Raw genomic sequence first — 20,817 nt, forward strand, 5'->3', positions numbered from 1 at the left:
AATAGCATATTTCTTCTTACTGAGCGTTGGCTCATCCCAGTGTTGAAATATTTTTCAGGTGATCCAGATAGGCGAGCAGATCAGGCTCGCAGATAGAGGGGCTTCAGTAGTGCCTTGTTAGTGAGTGAGTATATTTTGGGAATGATTTTGTGTAGCCCTCTCTAGTTGAGGGTATTTTGGGTATACTATTATCTTTGTATATTTTGGAAAACATTTCAGAACTTTGGTATTGTATATAATGGTCTATGGTTATGTTTGTATGATTTCTGCTTTCTGTTGCTTAGGTTAATATTATGGTATCAGAGTATGTTAATTACTACAGTGGAAAAAAAATCATGTTTATTAAGCAGGTCGTTACAGTTTGGGTCTTCTTTTTATATTACCTGTTGGAAGATTATTAAAAATAATGTGATGGATGCGGTAAGAGAATTCTTTAGAGGTGATATGTTGTCTCAGTATTTTTGTTCCACTTACATAGTCTTATTCCTAAGGTAAAAGATCCTCAGTCTTTTGATAAATTTCGGCTGATAAGCCTTTGTAACGTAATCTATAAAATTTTCTCCAAAATCCTTGTTGGTAAGCTTTCGTTGGTGATGAGTGATTTAATATCTTTAGAACAAAGTGCTTTTGTGAAAGGGAGAAGTATTTTTGAAAATATATTGCTTACTCAAGAGATGACAAAATTATTATATAGGCGGGTGAGAGGAGGTAATATAATGCTAAAGCTTGATATGAGCAAAGCGTATGATCGAGTGGAGTGGTAGGTGGTAGATCAAATTTTTCAGGCTCTTGGTTTTCCAAATTGGTTTTGTAAGTTGATTCAGAATTATATTTCCATTCCTTGGTTTTCTATCATGATGCATGACACTTATAGAGGTTTCTTCAAGTCAAAAAGGGGCTTGAGGTAAGGGGATCCGTTGTCGCTGTATATTTTCATCATCATGGAAGAAATTTTTTCTAAATAAATTCAAAAAAAGTTGTCTGAGAAGCGAATTTTACCATTTGCACACCCTTGTGGTGCACCTATTATATAGCATTTAATGTACGCGGATGACGTTATTTTTTCTAATGCTAGAAAAAAAATCTGTTAGTTAGTTAATGGAGGTGATTAAGGAGTATGAAAACTGGTCTGACCAAAGGGTGAATAAAGATAAATCAATTATTTTTTTGTTAAACAAGTTGGGTGTTCAGAGGAAAGGAGAAATTCTTCAAAAAACTGGTTTTATTGAGAGGAAATTTCCTTTTATGTATTTGGGTGTGCCAATAGTGGATGGTAAATTGAAAGGCTGTCATTTTGACCCTTTAATCCAAAAAATCAGTAAGAGAGTTGAGGGCTGGAAAAGTAAACTGTTGTCTCAAGGAGGTCATCTTGTTTTGTTGATACATGTGCTTTCAAGTATGTCATTGCATCTGTTAGCTGTTCTAAATGTACCGAAACTGGTGATTAAAAAGACACAAGGTATGTTTGCTTCTTTTTTCTGGGGATTTAAGGATGGAAAAGAAAAAAATGAAATGGAGGGCTTGGAAGAAATTGTGTGTTCCTGTGGAGGAGGGGGGCATAGGAATAAGGGACATTTTGGAAGTGCAACAGTTTTTGTTCATGAAGTTTGGTTGACATTTATTAACGCAAAATTCTTTATGGGCTAGATTTTTTAAAGCTAAATATGTGAAAGGAGGACATATTGCTCTTTGCAGATCATATGGATCGAATTCTTCCTTTTGGAGGAAAATTCTGCAGGGTATGCCTGAACTGTTAAGTAAATCTAAGTGGAAGGTTAGAGAAAGAGATGTAAAATTGTGGTATGATAAGTTTCTAGATTCGGGACCTTTGTTTGCAGATTGTCCAATTGGTGCACAATCTCATATCAAATTAAAAGATTTGGTTATCAATAATGCGTGAGATGTGGAAAATTTGCAGAGGATTCTGGGGTTTAATAAAGCGGATGAAGTGATGGAAAAGGTGGGAAATCTTAGAAATTCTTCGGACATTCTGTTATGGCTCCCGGAAAAGGATGGTTGCTTTAATACAAAATCCGCATGGTATATTATTAGAGTTAGAGCTCTAAAATTTAATTGGGCTAAGTGAGTTTGGAACAAATGGTTACCGAAGAAAATTTCTATCTGTATGTGAAAGATTGCTTTTGAGTGCCTAAGTGTTGATGAAAAGATGAGAAGGGTGGGGGTTTCACTTGTTTCAGCGGGTAATTGTTGTGAGAAGAGGCAATCAAAAGATTTGGAGCATGTGTTAAATAAGGGAGACCTTGCTTCTAAGGTTTGGAGGAAGGTTTCGGTGGAGGTAAGTGCTCATTTCCTTAGGCAACAAAGTTGGAAAGAAAGAGTCAAAATGTAGTTTAATAGGGCTTCCAGGTTCTCTCAATTGGGTTCATTGATGGGTTTGATTCCTTGTTTAGTAGTTTGGATGCTGTGTAGAAGGAGATGTGTGGCTAGAATGGGAGGAAAATTAGAAAGTAGTACTGATGTGTGGCTCTCCATTAAGTATTGGGTGTGGGTTTTGAATAGGAACATGACATAAATGGTTCAGTTAAAGGATGCTGATTTTCGGGTATTGCAAAATCCGGAAGTGCAAATTGTGAATAAAAGAATTAAAACTATGCAAAGTGTGAGATGGCTAAAACTGATGCAAGGGAGGTTGAAACTAAATTTGGATAGAAGCAGCCTGGGGAACCCAGGGTCGACAGGTGGTGGTGGCATCCTTAGAGATCATACAAGTTCTTTTGTATTTTATTTTTCAAAATATTTTGGTTCTTATTCAAATAATGAAGTTGAATTGAGAGCTGTGTTGGAGGGAATAAAGATTTGCAAACATTTGGGCCATGCCTGTATCGATATTGAATGTGATTCAAATATTGTAGTTAATTGGATAAAAGTCAGGAAGTGCTCCTTGTGGTATTTGTGGGATTTTTGGGAGCAACTTATTGGTTTATTGGAGGGAGTAGATTTTTCGATAAATCATTGGTATAGAGAAGGGAACAAAGTGCCAGATGCCTTAACTCAACAAAGTGTTATGGGGAGGAATAGTTTGTTTACAAATAGTAGTCAACTCCCAAGAGTTAGCAATGATTTGTATAAATTGGAGAAGATGGGTACGACTTATATGAGGTATGTTTAGTTGATTTTCTTTTGATTTTAGCTTATGCTTTATGTTGTTTATCTTTTGTTGCGTGAGATTTGTTTTGTAGGTCTTGTTTTGTTTTGTTTGGACTTGTAACTCGGTTTTTGGCTGGATGTTGGTGTTGTTCTTTGGGAAGTTTTTAAAGTATTGTTTTTTGTTATCTCCCATTGATTGTCTTGTAACCACGGTATTCCTCCGCCAAAAGTGAGAGATTATAAATAAATATATGGAGGTACCGTCCTTCTTAAAAAAATAAAAATAAATAAAATTAACTAACTAGTTTTTTCAATTTAATTTATTGAATAAATGTCATTTTCTTAGAAAATTAACTAACTAGTTTTTTCAATTTAATTTATTGAATAAATGTCATTTTCTTAGTTTCTCTTATCGAAATTGAGTGAAAGGGAAAATTTGTCATTTTATTAAGAATAAAATATATAATTTCACTAAACTTAATAGTTGACTAACGATCAAATAATAGAAGGTTTATTCTGTCAAATTTTTTTTTTTTTTTAAGGTTTCATTTTTTAAAATTTATAGGATAAAATTGCCATATTCTAATAAAAAAGTGGGAAGATATAATTGGATTATATTCTTTTGCTAAACCCAAAACTTTTGTTGGCGTGGAGAACAATAAGATCCCATGAGAATACTTTCATTCTAAAATGAGCTCATCACAATGGGAATAAGGAGAGAAAAAAAAGAAGGCGGCAAGAGCAATAGGCGAGTTGTGATGACATGAGAACAACATTGTGGCCTGGTGAGGACAATATGCCAAATGCCCAAAGCCCAAAGGGTCCAACCAATCATTTATCATATCTCCTCTACGCCACTCATTTTCCTCAAAATAGACCACTAAGAAAAAAAAAAAAGCGAACAGAAAAAGGGCATATATATATATATATATATATATGTAGGTATAGTAGATTCCGTTCCCACTTATATATAATTTGACGCCAGACCCCGGATGAAGTCTTTGAGCCTCCGCTCCAACCACGAGCCTTCGCGTCCGCGCCCTTCTATAAGGCGTCGCCGCCCCTCACACGCCACCACCTCTTTTTCTTCTCTCATACGCATACAGGCGCAGACAGGCAGAGAGAGAGAGAGAGAGAGAGAGAGAGAGAGGGATGCAGTCTCTTCAGCAGAAGGCGTCCGAGTGGAGCGGAGTGGCGCAGGAGGACGCCTTCGCCATTGACGAAACCAATCTTTTTATGAAGCTTGGTCTACAGACATTCGTGAACCTCTCCACCAATTTCTATGACAGGTAATTCCACTCATGTGCACAGAATTAAACTGGGCTTTGTTTGGTTACCGAGAAGATGCAGGAAGCGAAGGGGGGCTATTACTGTTGAGTGTTAGAAGTTTGAAATATTTCAGAGCCAAAGAGGCTGCTGTACTGAGTTTTAACCCAAATCTTTGGTTTCTTTGAAATGGGTAAATCTTTTTTTTTTTTTTTTGGAGAGGAAAAACACGCCCTTTATCGGGTTTTTTTTTTTTGTCTCTATTCTCATGTCATCCACGCGGAGCAAATTGTTCAAATTTGTTTTAATGTAGTTATTTACTTGCTTATTTGTGAGCTGATTTAAGGTACTTGCATTATGGTGTTTTGGGATGGAATTTAGGGTTTATGCTGATGAGGAGGAGTGGTTTCGTTCAATTTTTGCAAGTTCAAAGAAGGAAGATGCGATTCAGAATCAATATGAGTTTCTCGTGCAGAGAATGGGAGGGCCTCCCTTATATTCTCAGAGGAAAGGTAAAACAATCTTTATTTCTATATTAATATTATTAATCAGTGGAAACTGTTATTGTTTATTGCTGCTTGGTAATAAACAGCATGATGAAACTGACAATTGAAAGTGGCAGTGATATGTTTGAAATTAATGGGGTACTCATTTAAAATTTCAAAATAAGGGGAGACTAAAGAAGGAGCAAAAGGAGAAGAGAATTATGTGTATCCCAAGGCACAGCAACTAAACAAAGAGGAATCATAGATGTTAGGTGCTAAACTTAACTATTTTGACTCAAATGTGAAACCAACAGGAGTTACTTTCACCCTCTCCAATTTTCAGTATATAGGCTTCTAAGCAATATTATCTACAACTATAATCCCCTTGGTGGAACAACCTACAATGTTGGCAACTATAACTTACTGGGTGCAAGAAAATTGGCACATTTGCAGAAACTGATTATGGTAAATTCTTGGAGCAAACTCAGGGTCATTGTGAAGTTTAACAAGTCTTAACTTTTAAAACATCAAGCAGTTCTCAATTTTTTTGTTGCCACCCTACTGGAAGTTATAGCCATTTTCCTTAAGCTAGTTAAAGCTAACAACAGAACAACAAAAACTTGCAACTCTGGTCATGATTATTCTTATTATAGCTGCTAATGCAATTATTCATGCATTGATTTTTCATATTCATTCCCTTTTCTGTATGTTTACATCAGTTCATTTTTTATGATTTTCTACCCATTAAAATTATTGTTTATTTTTTTCATAAGAATATAAGATGTTTCTTACCCTACAATTACAGTATGGCATAATATCTTCTTGCATTACATTTTTTCTTTTTTCTATTTTTGTATCTGGGAGGCTTTAGCTGGGCCAGTGGGCTCTTGCCACATTTTGGGCCAGGATGGGCTTCCAAAGCAGAGTCCTAGATCATGCCCATGGGCCTAGCACTTTCTTATTTTAATTTTTTTTCCAGTTAATTTATGGAAAAACTAACGCAAGCTTGAAATTATATGAAATTGATAAGATAGAAGTATACAATATCTCGATTTTTTTTTTTACTTAATTAAAAATCATATGTACAACACACACACACCCACACACACACACACACACACACACACACATTCACATAATTATTCTTTTGAGCTGGCTGACTTCTTACCTCCATGCTTGGATCTCACACAACTTGAGGTTGATCAGACTTGCTTAATATTCAAATTTAACACAAACATGTGCACGCTTTACCCATCCCATCAACATCAAGTACTTATAGAGATGTGCGAGTGTTAATGTGAACATGCATGCATAATCTTACACATGCAAAGCGGATAAGGTGCATTTTTTGAGCAAATGTGTGAGCAATGTTATATTATGCATTCACCTTTTAGGAGTTTGGTGTTTTAAACCATGCCTAAATGCATTTTAGGCACGACCTTGTCGTGAGGTGAGCTTCAATTACAACACCAGCAACAAACCAAGCCTTAAAACCTTGATCATAATTGAAGCTACTGTGGTCTTGTGGAAATTCAACTAAAGATAGCATTTGGTTTACATGTTTTTAACTTTTTATGAGCACCAGTTGAACTAGGTTTTTTTCATTAAGTACTCATTATATTCATGAGTTTCACAAGAGTTTGATGTATCAGTGCCTGTCCTTGCCTTAATAACCATAGTGTAACTCAAGTTGATATGCTTGTTTCTTTCATGAAATACTATATGATTAATCACTGCGACTTAACCACCTTTTTTTTTTAATCATACCTTGTGAAGCACCAACTGCATGTTGTAACCTGTCTATAGCTAAAAAAATGCCTTATCACTGAGGAAATCCTAAACTATAGTTACAGGCTGTTTGGTACAATTGTCATTTTTTTTGATAGCAAAAGAAATCACTGTCAAAAATTTTGAAAACAAAAATTAGAATGAAAACTGAAAACCACCAGCAACATGTTTGATTACTATTTGTAGAACAAAACAAACTAAATACTTGATTGAACATATGCTTATTTGTCCCTGAATCAAACAGAAATTAAAAAATATGATTAAACTAGTAAAAATACAAAAGGATACAAATTAAAAAAAATTGTAATAAAAATATAAATTATTATAATAATTTTAATTATTATATTTTAGAGCTCAATTTTGTGCCTACAAGAACAATCTTATTGTACATGAAAATTGAAGAATATTAAAAATATTTTTAAAATAAATTTTTAGAAACTTTCTGGATATTTTATTTTAATTATATTTTATCCATGAGGACTTATCTGAGAATCTTGAGAAGAGAGAATAGGTTGGACTTGAAGAGTTTCATCCGAATGATAATCATCTTCTGAATCAGAGTTTTTTGAATCAGGTTGAACACCGTTTTTACTGTTCCATCAGGAAGTCTCTGGAACTTGGGATCTGAGAGATGGATGGGTGACGATTGTTGATGAAGTTGTTCATAGCTGGAAATTCATTTTATTTTAATTTTCATTTTAATTCAAAATTATGTTTAAAATGAACACAAAAGTTAATTATGGATGTTATACTGCATCAATAGGTTGACAACTGAAGAACATAAAATCAGGTTTTTGGTTTTTTTGAAAATGGGTGAAAATCGACAGCAAAAATAGAATAAGTGTTGTCATTATCTGTTTCTTCACTTTACATCAACAAAAAAAATAAAAAATAAAAAATAAATGACACCAAAGAACCTCTTAACTTTCATGTTATTGACTAATACCTGAATATATGCAAATAACCTAATGAACCAATCTGAAATTGTGAACAAAATTTTAGCCACTGCACAATTTTACAAATACAACAGGTCTTGTTAATTCCAAGTGCTTTTGCCGTTTCAACTGCCTGTATTTCATTTCTGAATTATATGTGAAGAACCAAAAGAATAAATCTGTAAAGTGTAAACAAAGTTTAAGCTATTGCATTATTTCTACAAATACACACATTCTCGAAGTACTCTGGGTTTTCAGATCACTTTTGCTGTTAGGTTTTGCATTCCCACCAAGCTCATATTTAAGATGAGTAGAGTAAAAGTGGAGTAAATAGGAAAAATCTTCCCCAGAGTTTTTGATTTTTGCACTTACCTCCTTTGTGGTTTCAAAAAATGCTGTGTCCTCCATTGAAGTTTAATTCGATTTGTAGTCAAGATCCTAGCCATTAGTTGACGGCAATAAGCACTCAGTCATATATTTAATTAATTAAAATGACAATTTGCCCATATACTGTGATATTGTTCTTAATTTAACCTTTTTTTTTTGTCCTTACTTTTTTTGCACTTCAACCTTAATTTTCACTAAACATTCTGCAATTAAGAAAAATATAATGGAGACTTGTTACAATAGCAACTAGTGTGTTTTAGGCTAATAGCTTTTAGGATATTACAGCATAAGATCGATTTGGCCTTAAATTAATTAAATCAGATAGTGGAAATTTTTAGGTAAATTTGGAAAGACTGCCTCTGATGCTATATTCTGTTTGGACCAGTTTGAGGCAATAGACTCATAAACTTCGTGTAGCTTACAAGCAAGATTTCATCTCGTAACTTGTCATGTTATTACTTGTCTGACTTTCAATGTTGACTGTATAAGCATTTTTTTTTTTATGTGCATTGTAGAATCATAATGCATTTGTGACATTTGAATCAAGCTTCTGTCTCTTGCTCTCTCTCTCTCCCTTCTAAGTTCCTTCTTTGTCTTCCTTATTCTCCTAACTTCCCTTCTCCTTGTATTATCTCTTCTTTCCCCTAATGCTCTTCCTAATGTCCTATATTTCTTCTTTCTCCCTTCCTTTTCTTGGCGGTCTGACATCAATTTGCTACTGGAGCAGAATTTAGTGCGTTCCTTTTCCTGTTCTATTCTGTAACTAATCCTCCATCATTACTCTAATTGTTAGAAGCATTCTTGAAGATCAGAGACAAATTTGAATCAAAACCAATATTTTTGTCACTGCATGAAACTATCACTGCTCATCACCAAAAAAATAACCAGAAATTATAGTTGTTATCCCTCATATTTGAACCCCACAATGATGGAAGAGATTTGTGAGACCTCCCTCACCATTAGAGAGAGTCCCCCCCAAATAGTTGGCCTCAAAAGTCTCATCACTGTCTAACAATGCTTGTGGTTCCATGTGCCATCTGAAAATCATTTTCGTGGCTAGTGGCTACCCATTTGATTTCCCACCCTTGCTGGGCTTTCCTCATCACACGCTCAGCACCTCTAGAATCATTGCTCCCTAATATTCCTTCTCACCAAAAGGGCTGTGACTCACACATCCCAAGTGCTGGTGACGTGCATGTGGTTTTTCACCACTGTTTTACTTCCAGAACTGCAAAAGAACTGTTCATCCGTGATACTTTGAATTTTTTCATGATATTTCAACCAATATTTTGAGAAACTTGAACCATTTTTTTTTAATCATCAGCATTCTGGAGTGAAAACCAGTATTGTCAGCATTTATTTCTGAATTATTGTGGTAATTTGCGTCAATCAGAAAGAAATTCATAATCAGTTGTGGGATATTGATGTTATCTATGATAACTTCAAACTTCAAACCTTTCACAAACAAACTGAAGGGAAATATTTGAAGAATTTCCCACAACTGTAAGAAATCAGTGCAAGGACACCTTTATTAAGGTTGCAATGTTGCATGAATTTGTGCCATTGGGACTCTGTAAATTGACTTTTGATGTTATTTATGTATTTGGTACCCGTGTGAATTTGCATTGGCCAGTATTTGCTCTCCAATTGGGAAAATACTGATAAGCTTCTTTCACATATGCACTCGCCAACTACTTGGCAATTCTCGACAATTGATACCTAGATGTCCTTTTGATTTTGATGGTTGTTCAAGCACTCACTATTTCTTAGATTGGTTGGGGAGGTTGGTTGATGCAGAGAATTATTTTAATTGGTGTGGATTGTGTGGCCTCTAGAGTGTCAATATCTAGTTTGCTAAATCAAAACCTCTTGGTTTGGTGAGCAATATTAGCAAAAGGTTGAAGGAAGAGAGAGAAAACAATCTTGGAGAACCTTTCGTTACCACTTGGTTTGAATGAAATATATTTTAAGTGAAATGTGCCCCACATTCCTATAGGGAGCAATTAGTGGACCAGCTGTGTAATCCTATTAAACTTTCTTCTACTATCACTGATTTTTATCTTTAATTTAGATATCTCCTGTATAAACTTATTCTTAATGAGGACCCTAGAGAGGTGATCATGTTCAAAGAAGGGTTGAGAGATGAAGTTAAAAAGCAGATTATTTTGCAAGAAATAAAAGGTTCCATCAAATAGCCATCACTCTATTTGAGGTTTACCACATGCTTTTGGAAGCTTAGAGATTTTTGTAGATACCCAAACCATTCTAATGTTAAAGAATTTCGTTAGTGTATTTTAATTTCCAAATTTTCATGAGGCCATAATCCATTGAAGATGTTCAAGAGAAAGCTTAAATTGTTGAGGATAAACAAATATTAGTAGTGCTTATGCAAATTGTTGCATAATTGAGTTGCACAACTACAATAATGATTTGCCTATTGTTCATGCATAATTTTCATGAGTCACGAGTCATGAGTCTTCTTATCAAAATAGGTTGATAGAGCCTTAGACTTGTCTTTATTGACTAGGCTAGAGGTAGACTTTGACCGGTCACCAAACTTGGTTGTTGAGACTTGCAATATTCAATGAGTTGCCAACTACTAGAATGTTTGTCAATGAATTAATTCTTCAACCAAAATTTTCCATTCCTAACTATAAGAATGAGCGACAATTGGTTGCACTAGAGTTCATTGAAACTTCCTTAGTTATGGAAATATTGTAGAGAGTCTCATTGAGATGATTTCTCCTCCATCTCTATCATCTTTGCCCTTTCCAAGTTCTAACCAAATCTAGTGAAACATTATTCATCATTCTAGATGATGGTTCAAATGCATGTTTGCTAGATTTGCCAAATGATTTGGATATTAAATTGATCTTTTGTTTGGAGGACATGTTACTTTACTGAAGAACATTGGAGCCTTTTATGCTGCGTGCAGTTGAAGAATCTTTTTGCTACTTTCCCTTGGTGATAAAGGACATTATGCAGTTTTGCCACCTCTTGATATACTTTATCATTCAAATATAAGATGTCTCCGAAGAGACTTGATATACTTTACGTTCAGTCATAGTTGTAAAAAAAATTGAGATTTGAATCGTGAATCGAATTTCCAATTTTGGGAATCAAGAATTGAGAATTGAATCGAACAGTTAGATTCAATACAAATTTCCAAAATAAATTCTAAATGACATGCATATATTGATATACGAACAAGAAGCGAAATGACAAAATATATTTAAATTTTGACAATAAAAAAATCATATTTCATGTGTATGCTTTCCCTAAACAAATGAAAAGGAAGAGAATGAGTTAGGTAATATCAATAAAATAATAAACTTTTGCTTTTTAAGGGAAGTAATCAAGAAAATATTAATAAAAATTTGAACTTAGTGTTTATCAACAATTTTAAAAAATATATATTTCATGCATATTCTTACTCAGATTAAAAATAAAAAAAAAACTAAAAAAATGGTAATAATTGAGCAAACTACTAAAAAAACCTAACTTTTGAATCTTAACGACACAGTGGAAGACGAGTGCCACCTTAGTCAGTGAGTGTTTCCCCCCATCTTCCCAATGGCAGGACACTATACTCCTAAAGTGAAGAATGGTTTTGTACTATTTTCTCTTCTTTTTAAGTACAAAACTGATATATACAATGAACGGAAGGTAATCATGTGAAAATAAAGAGCATTAAAAATGAAAGAAATGTTGTTTTGGGGGTTTTAAACTAGTTGAGTTTGTTAGGATATGATAGGTCCAGAATTGTGTGATACAAGCGATTCATATTGTTTTGTGAGATTCAGATTCGGAAATAATTCAGTTGTTTTTAGATTCTCTAGTAAGATTCAAATCAATTTGGTGTGTGTATGAATCAAATTGTGAAACGTAAGATTGTAACAACTATGTTCAGCACTGTTCCAGTTTATGGAGTTGCTGTTTTTGCTTCATTTTAGAACGTAAGGCTGTAGCTACAGATTTTGAAATTAAGACTTCTTGTTTTGTTTGAAAGAATTTTGATGTTGGGTGTATTACACTTTATTATATGTACTACTTTGATGTTAGGTGTGTTATCTTTTGTTTGTAAGTACTGTAGTGTCAGATTACAGTTGTGAACTTTGAATCGAACTTCCCTCTCTTGCTCTCTCTCCCTGTGGCATTCCATATTCTTTTTCCATATTCTCCAATCTTCTTTTCTCCTTGTGTTATTTCCCTTTCCCCCCATTTTCTATCTCTATTCTCCTATGTTTCTTCTCTCTCTCTCTTCCTTCTCTTGGCTCTTTTGTGTCATCAAGTTTAATGTTTTTCCTATATTCCTTCAAAAATGACTAAAATTACATTTCATTTATTCTGTGTTATTTCTACTTTTCGTAGTGCCTGTTTGGAACTTGGAAAATCTTTGGAAAAGGAAAGGAAAATATGAAGGACTCCACTTTCATGATTGGTTATCAAGGAAAGTGAGAAAGAAAACAAAAATATAACAAATTAATCAATAAAAATATGATTTTACACACCATTTACACTTGATTTTTCTTTACTAGTAACCATAATAAAACAAATTATCATTTTAGTAGTATTTGGTATTGAGGAAAAATATGGTGAAAAATGAATTTCCTTCTTATTATCCTTTCCTTTTCTCAACCAAAATCCTTGATCCAAATGGGCCCTTAAAAGTCTCTAGTTTCTAAAGCTTCTCTCTATAATTCCAACTTTGGTTCTACTAGCATAATTTCATCAACTTAAGACAATATATCAATTGCTTTATAGTTTATATATAAACTGAGTTTGGGACATAATTATAAAGCAAAACTGCTTGGTGCAGATTCTGCAGAAAATTCCAGTGACAAAAAATTACAGACATATAAAGTTCAAAACAGAATCGTAATATCCAAAAATAGCATCTCATAATACATATAGAAACTAGAGGAAGCATAACTAAATGAAGCTACGGAATGCACATTCAGCAATCAGTAGCTTAATTTCTCATTTTTTAGCTTTTTCTTCCCTTTCCCCCATTTCCTTTTCCTATTCTTGATGGCTTGAAAGATCCTTTGCTGGGATGAAAATTGGGGCAACATGTGGAACATTTGAGGATTGCTCAAGCATTTCTTCGTCTTCCTTTGGAATGTCAATGTATTTACTCTCCAAAGATCCCCAGCCCATGTCTTCTAGTCTCACTCTAGAATCTTCCAAACATGTATTATCTGGATCACTATCCCATTTTTTTTTTTTAATTTGGTTCGTGTCTGTTGCTCTCATAAAAATGTGATAGTATGCAAATGTTTGAAAGGAATAAGACTAGCTTATCAGCCCTAGTGCATTTCAATGTATTTCTTTTTCACGTCATGAATATATGAATATATGGTCCAATTTCTCTCAGCGAAAGAACTATTAAACAGTTGAGGTAACACTATTTGCTACCTATGCTGATTATGGAGTTTCTGACCCATATGTGGACCACCAATCATTGGGATTTGGAATCCATTGTTATAGTTGTCCTGTTGCCATAGTATAAATTGCCTTCTCATGTGAAAAGGAGCAAACTTTCACATCTTCACTGTTCTGCACCATCTTCAGCTATCTTTTCAAAGGCTTCCATGAGCACTCATAACAACTATATCAAGAATTGGACCATGGTTTTAATAATGGTTTGTGTAATGGTTGTAACGGTTGTGGTTGTTGTGATGTTGTAATGGGTAAGAGTCAATGCATCCGTGAATGCATTTTTTGCATTAGCAAACTTCTTAAAATCATATAGATTCACATGTTTTGATCCTAAAATCCTATATGCTAATGCTTTAAATGATTTTTAGTAAATTTTAATCAATCTAGAAGTAGGGTTAAGGCTGTATACACTGACAACCGTTCCCCTACCCTCACAAAGGAAGGAGCCTTGTGGCCCAGGGATACCCTTTTTATATTTATATGTGCCTCAATTTCTACTATAACTAAATGCAGGAAATGCCAAAATTTCCTGCTTTTTTTTCTTCCTGAAAGGAGAATTATCTGGGTTTTACCATCAGTCATCTGTGCAAAATACTTCCTTTATTTCAGATGTGAAAATGAGCAATCTCCCTAGTTCAATAATGAAAAGCTGGAATTTTCTGAACATCCTCCACTGCTTAATAGAAGAAATTTTTTTTATAGAATAACATTTGGGATTCATTCCCATCTTACAATTTGGTCCAAAAATGACTAACCTTTATATCTGAATAGGTCTCCTAGATTTTGTTTTTGAGTGACTGCTGCATAACGGAGTTTTAACTACTTTTTTGTCATTTGAATTTAAGTACTCTAATATTGTTTGGGTTTTTTGAAATAGACAACATATAACTGTTGTCTTTGAGAACTGCAATGTATGATGGTTTGATAACATGCTGTGCTGTTGAGGTCCTATTTTATATTGCAAAATACCTTAGAGCTATGAATGCATGTCTTGATTAGCATATTAAGTCCATCATGAGGAAATATCAGGTTCATACTCATTTTTGTTCTTGATTCTTGATTTATTTGCATTTGATGAGATGGCTTATGTCATTATCTATATTTTAGCAGTTAGAAAAAATTATGATTGCAGCAGTGATATTTCAATGCAGATTATTCTCTCAATAGAAATACCTTGTAGATAGTGATGAGGTTGTGGGTGGAATCTGGAGTTTGAAACTGTATTTTTTGTAATTTTTTTGTCAGCTACATTTTATAATTCTGAACTTATGGATTCCTTTTTAGTTAGAAATAAGAGCCTTGGAGCAAATGTTTAGATCATCCCTCATTTGTTAAGTTGGCAATGATTAAAAGTGGGTTGAACCTTGACTTGCCCGTTTCTTCATTATCTCGCAGGCCATCCTGCATTGATTGGACGCCATCGCCCTTTTCCTGTTACCCATCAAGCTGCAGAGAGGTGGTTGCATCACATGCAACAAGCAGTGGATGATGTCAAAGATATTGATGAAGATTCAAATGTCAAAATGATGAATTTTTTCAGGTTGAAATTTCTCCAAATCATCTATTATTGATACTAATCTCTATTGGTTCCTTTTTTGGCTTCCAAATTCGATCATTGGACTTGGTCCCTCTGGCTTTATTTTCAGGCATACAGCATTCTTTCTTGTGGCTGGAAATGAGTTGAAGAATCAAAATCACGGAGTCCAATGTAAGCATGCTACCAGCAGACAAGCAGCAATATAATATTCTTATAAGAACTTCCTAATTTCAATTGCAGCCAGAGAACGATGAGGTATGTTCCTTCATCATCTATATATGGTATTTAGATGCTGTAAAAGGAAACCTTGTTGCCCACTTTCTATCAAATAAAGAGGCGTAGGCTGGATAACTCAATGGATTAGTTGAGTGCCCCAAAGGCCTCAGATACCATCCTATCCCACTATTTTATTTATTTATTTATTTTTAATAGTGATTTCTGAGGGTTGGTTTCTTGCTTTGAATTTCTGTAGTGGCTGCAAGGTATTGGTTAAGGCAGCAGCAGCAGAGACCCAATGACTAGGGGCCATTAACCTCATTGCTCCTGTTGAGATGACCAAACAGTTCCTTCTCTCTCTTTTAACTGGAATTTCCTTCAGTTTACCTGTTTGTGTTGTAGGTTGGAAATGGGATAAATTTAACTCTTTATTTGATGATTTGCAAAGAGTTTTGCAATAATAGCTTGATGGGATTAACTTCCCCTTACATCTTTTCGTAACCTTCTAGTCTTTCCAGGCTACTATTTCTAGTAGTATCAATTATAGTTCTTAATGATATTTCCCACATTCATGATTTAGATGGATGTGTCTATAAATACACTATGGGCTTGTTTGTTAGGACCTATGACTAGGGCTGCAAATGAGCCGAACCGAGCGGAGCTTTGCCTTGCACAAGCTTGTTTATTAAAATTTTAACTAAGCTTGAATCCAAGCTGAGTTAAAACCGAGCTTTTATATACTAGCTCAAGTTTGTTTATTATGCAAATGAACAAGATCGCGACCCTTTGTCGAGCCAAGCTATCGAGATGCTCACTAATAGTTTGATTATTTTGGAACCTCTCATTTTGAAAGATTAGAGGTTTTGTTAGGCAAAATGGTGAAAAAGAGTTCTCACTAATGCTGTCGTAAGATGTTTTTTGCCCCACCAAATTAGCCCATTGACCATGAGTATTAGCCTTATTACTAAATTAAATTTATAGAGTTTAAGCTAAATAATTATATGTGCAAATAATCCCTACTTTTAAACCTACTATAATCCTTCAAGCCCAATTTGACCTTGTTAAACTAGTCAATAAATGATTCTAATTTAAGCCTATTTTGAATGAGTCCAAATTGAGCCTATATCGAACTACTCACAAGTTGAAATGGGCAAATCTAATTCATGTTCAAGCTCGGCTCTTTTATTAAATGAATTGAAAAATTAGACTTAGGAATCGCTCGTTTACATAGTGAACGAGGTTGAGTGAGCTTTTAATGAGTTGACCTTTTGAGTTGCTCATGGGTGGCTTTGTTCGTTTACAACCCTACTCGTGACTATGACCTTGAGGGCTTCCATTGGGTAGTTCAACAGTTTTGTGGCCTCAAACATGGGATTAAGGCTCATTTGGATCCAGCATTTTAGGAGAGGAAAAAGAAAATCAAAAGGGAAAATTAGATATATTCTCTCATAAAAAATGATATTAATAGTGAAATTTTGTTTAAATATAATTTAACATTAAAAAAATCAAATCTTAGTAATATATAAAATAAAAAAATTTGTTATTATTTTATTATATATTTTGTTTCCTTTCTCAAATTGCATAGAGAAAAAACTAAGTGGATTTTTTTTGGTAATGTTACAAAAGTTGTAATTGGGACTTAAAAGATAATTTGATTAATTTGGAACCTAATTGTTACATCACTCACTTTGTTATAAAATATTTAAAAAAAGTGTTATCTTGTGAATGGGAATATAAGATTAAAACCTTAGATTTGGAATCATGTAAATTTAGATAAAATATAGTATAAAATTGTATTAATTTTTTTTTTTCAAATTCAATCGAGTCTATATTCATGTCTTGAAATTTATATTTCCAAATACTATCTTAGAAAATTTTAATGCTTATCAGAATGTATTAGGATAGTGATAGACAACAAATTGAATAAGGATTGTAATAATTTTAGGAAAAAAGTTAATTACACAAAATTTTGTGTTATTTCAACTAATATAAATAAGATAGAAACATATATTTTTATGGTGAAATTTGATAATAGTTTATTTTTCCGTTACGTTTGAGGGTATGGATTTCAGATCTTAGTTAGATTTTAGTGGATTTGGATTTGATTTAATATGATTTTATATTATATTTTCTCCAAATCTAATATAAGTCTAAATCTAAAACCTGCCCGGTTTATGTATGTCATATCATGAATTCATAAAATTTTTTTTCTTCGTCATCTCAATGTTATGATGATCACACATTATTTTCCATAAGCTATGTATTATGATTAATATATTCTTAAAAATAAATATTTTATGAATGAAAAAGTAACCTAATTTTTTAGATGTAGAACCCTAGAAAGGATTTTGCGGATCCACCGGTGGCTAGGGGTGGTTTTGTTTCCTGGAAATTTACTGAAACATAAATTTTTTGTTTATTTAAGCTTGCATATATTAATCAAATGTTTACTACAAAAATTAAAAAAAATTATGGTTTGTTTAATTGTAAAAAATAATGTTTTTATTTTTATTTTCATTTTTTTTAAAATATAAAAAAAATTAAAAATTTTTTTTTTTTTTTTTTTTTTTTTTTTTTTTTTTTTTTTCAGATTTGCATAAAGAGTTTGAAAATCAACAAAAATTAATTTTTAAATTTTTCTTTACAAATATTAGAAAAAAAAAATTTATATTTTCATAATTTTTAACAGACTAAAAATAGAACATAAAAAATTTATATCCTGTAATTGGATATGTCCTAATATCATGGTTTTGGTCTAACCCGGGTAGACATTATTCACTCTCTTACAATGAACCTCATAACTTTGTCCTATAAAATTAAGATTTATAGTTAAAACCTAAATCATCCTTATATGTTAAAGATCTCTCTAGTACATGTCCTATATGAGATAGTGACAAGATTTTTTGTATGATCCCTAATGGCCTTGTTAGAGTGATAGACAGTTCTATGTGGGACCTAAATTTTATGTAGGATCCAATTACATGATAATACCTGTAAAGTTGTGGTGACTTTGAGACCAAATGTAACGGTTTCGGCTCAACTCTAACGAGATATTGCTAGTCGATCTCATGATTTTATCTTGTGAAATGCATCTTATATATAGTTGCAACTTACATCATCCTTATAAGCCACTAAGATCTCTTTGTATGCCCAAAATTCCTTTGTACACGTTCAATGAGGGATCATAATAATAGAAAAAAATTCATTAGCACTCTTTGAATTTTTACAAAAAAAAAAAGAAAAAAAAAAGCATAGTTTACTTAAGATTTCAAAGATTGCATGCACCTCACTTAAGATTTGGTAAAAAGGCACGGATCCCTCCAAAGAGGGATAAAAATGTCCTAAATGTTAGGGTAATAGACTATGTTTTCTCTCGAGATTTGGCAAAAAAGATAATGACATCTTTTAAGGTATTAAAAATTTTAAGAACTTTTTATGAAATTTCAATAATTTCAAGAATCTTTACTGGGATTTGTCAGAAACATACAAATCTCCTTTCATATTTTGCCAAAAAAAAAAAAGTTTTTGAAGGGAAAATTTGTGTCTTTTTGACAAGTTTCAAGAGAAATTAGTGGTATTTTTAAAAATTTAAGGGAGATTTGTAACATTTTTAAAATCTCAGGAAAGATCTTTTTCTTTTTGTTAAACTTTAGGAGAGGTGAGTATCTTTTATCCCGAAAGTTAAATGCCGAGAAAGCTATGAAAATTTAAAATTTTAGAAGAAATTCATAAATTTTTTAGAATCAAAATATGTGTTTTTTTTTTTTTGGGGTCAAATCTTAAAAAATAATATATATTTATCCTAATGGCCGGATAACCATGGGAGGAGGATGTTATACTAATACCATTCAACAACAGTAGTCAAACACACTCTAGAAAAAGAAATAAATAAAAGATGTGACAGATTAGGAAAAAACAAAAAGAAAGAAAAAAAGAGTGAAGCTATAGATAGCTTCTTCTTTCATGGTGGTGCTAAGGAAAGGAAAGGAAAGGAAAGGGCATAGGAAAGGAAAGGAAAGGAAAGGGCATACATACAAAGAAGCCTCTCAAAGCTTCTTCCCTTGCTAGCTCAAATAAATTAAAGTTGGAAAGAGAATTTAAGGTGGGGCACTCAAGTTCTTCATTTTGTCTTGTGTTGTTAATTTCTTAATTGCTTTTGGCTAAAAATAAAATAAAATAGCCTTAACTCACTATCAAACCCCACTCAGATTGCAAAAAGGAAAAATAACCTTCATTTGTCAAAAATATTTGATGACTCTCATTTAAGGTTTGATAAAACAATATATAATTTTTTTCTTAAAATTTTAAAAATTTTACTGCAATTGATTCGAGTGACTATTTTACATGATTTAAAGTTATTAATCACTAAGATTCATTAATCAATTTATTCAATAATTAGTAAGAATACCCATGTTTTTATTTATTAAGATTTGAAAAGATACATTTTAAATTATGCATCTTTGTTTATTTTTAAAAATTAAAATCTAAGAATTGTTATGTTTTCTATTTAGATTTGGTACTTGATTGTTTTATGTTCGGAATTATATATACTTTAAAAATAGTTATGTTTTTTATTTTATTTTAATTTAATTTTATCATACTTTTTTTTATTTATGAAATGCACAATTACAAAATTATTAAATTATACCAAAACAAATTATTCACATCCAACAACCATTAATCACCCACTTAATTAATTGTATATAAATTATAATTTGCTCGATCACCCACTCAATCAATCATGTGTTATCAATCCGATACTCCCCACTTCCAGTTAGAATCAAAAGTAGAAGCACAGAGATTTAATATTATATATATATATATATAGAGAGAGAGAGACAGAGAGAATAAACGTCAAGATTAATGGTTCGTCAAGTTCTAAAGATAGATACAGTACGTGATACAGACATGCAGTTTTCTTCTTTTTCTTCTTCTTGTTGTCGTTAGCCTTCTCTCCGGCGGCCGCGGCTTCAACCGGTTCTTGTGAAAACGCGGCGGCGAGATGGATTGGCGAAGCGGGCGGAGAAGGAGCGAGGAAGGTTATCGGGCTCCGCCCACCCCAACCCTTGATCGAAATTCTGCAAGTATTCCTCCTCGTCGTAAAAACCCTGCTGCTGCTGCTTCTGCTTTGAACAATCCATGGTATCCCAACTGCTCTTGCTACTGAAAATCTTCTTCTTCTCCCACTTGATTCTCCTCCAGAGCGTCCGCCACCTGGGCTCCCCAGCTTCCCCCCCGCACTGCGACGTCGACGTGCTCCTCCCCAGCCTTATGCTCCTCCTGCTCCCTCCGCTGCCAGAGTTGTACCAGCTCATCTTCATCATCCCCATCTATACAGTCAACAGATTATCTCTCCGCTTTGTCAAAATGCAACTACACTGCTTTCCTATATATTTATACATATAAAATCCAAATAAAGTTTACCAGAAAAATAAATAAATAAATACACAAATATATATTAAACAATGCTAGGAGGGATTGAAATGTATGCAGAAATTCAAAGTTTGACAATAAAAAAAGTAAAGTAGAATTTTCAAACTAGTGAGGTGGCTTTTGTTGACAGAGCTAGGTAGGCCTCTCTGGCCTACTGTCTTAATTTATCTCCCACCGGATTAGAAATAGAGTGGGAATTAGCGGTGGCAGTCTATTTAGA

At 33.2% G+C, this 20,817-nt stretch overlaps 2 protein-coding genes across 3 annotated transcripts; one reads left to right on the plus strand and one right to left on the minus strand.

Moving 5' to 3' along the window:
* The first annotated feature begins 4,053 nt into the window (after positions 1–4,053).
* On the plus strand, positions 4,054–15,665 carry LOC131150588 (two-on-two hemoglobin-3). 2 transcript variants are annotated; one of them, XM_058101405.1, is made up of 5 exons: positions 4,054–4,397; positions 4,756–4,886; positions 14,807–14,951; positions 15,058–15,119; positions 15,421–15,665. In XM_058101405.1, exons 1-5 carry the CDS (start codon positions 4,261–4,263, stop codon positions 15,468–15,470), a joined length of 525 nt encoding a protein of 174 aa, XP_057957388.1. In that variant the 5' UTR covers positions 4,054–4,260; the 3' UTR covers positions 15,471–15,665. The 2 variants fall into 2 exon arrangements, with proteins under 2 accessions (XP_057957388.1, XP_057957389.1); XM_058101406.1 differs by having other exon boundaries at positions 15,058–15,665.
* A 4,469-nt stretch (positions 15,666–20,134) lies between these two features.
* LOC131151397 (uncharacterized) lies at positions 20,135–20,494 on the minus strand. The gene has a single exon (XM_058102641.1). It carries the CDS (start codon positions 20,492–20,494, stop codon positions 20,135–20,137), a length of 360 nt encoding a protein of 119 aa, XP_057958624.1.
* Between the last annotated feature and the right edge of the window lie 323 nt (positions 20,495–20,817).

Source organism: Malania oleifera, chromosome 3, assembly GCF_029873635.1.
Source record: "Malania oleifera isolate guangnan ecotype guangnan chromosome 3, ASM2987363v1, whole genome shotgun sequence".
NCBI classification, from domain to species: Eukaryota; Viridiplantae; Streptophyta; class Magnoliopsida; order Santalales; family Ximeniaceae; genus Malania; species Malania oleifera.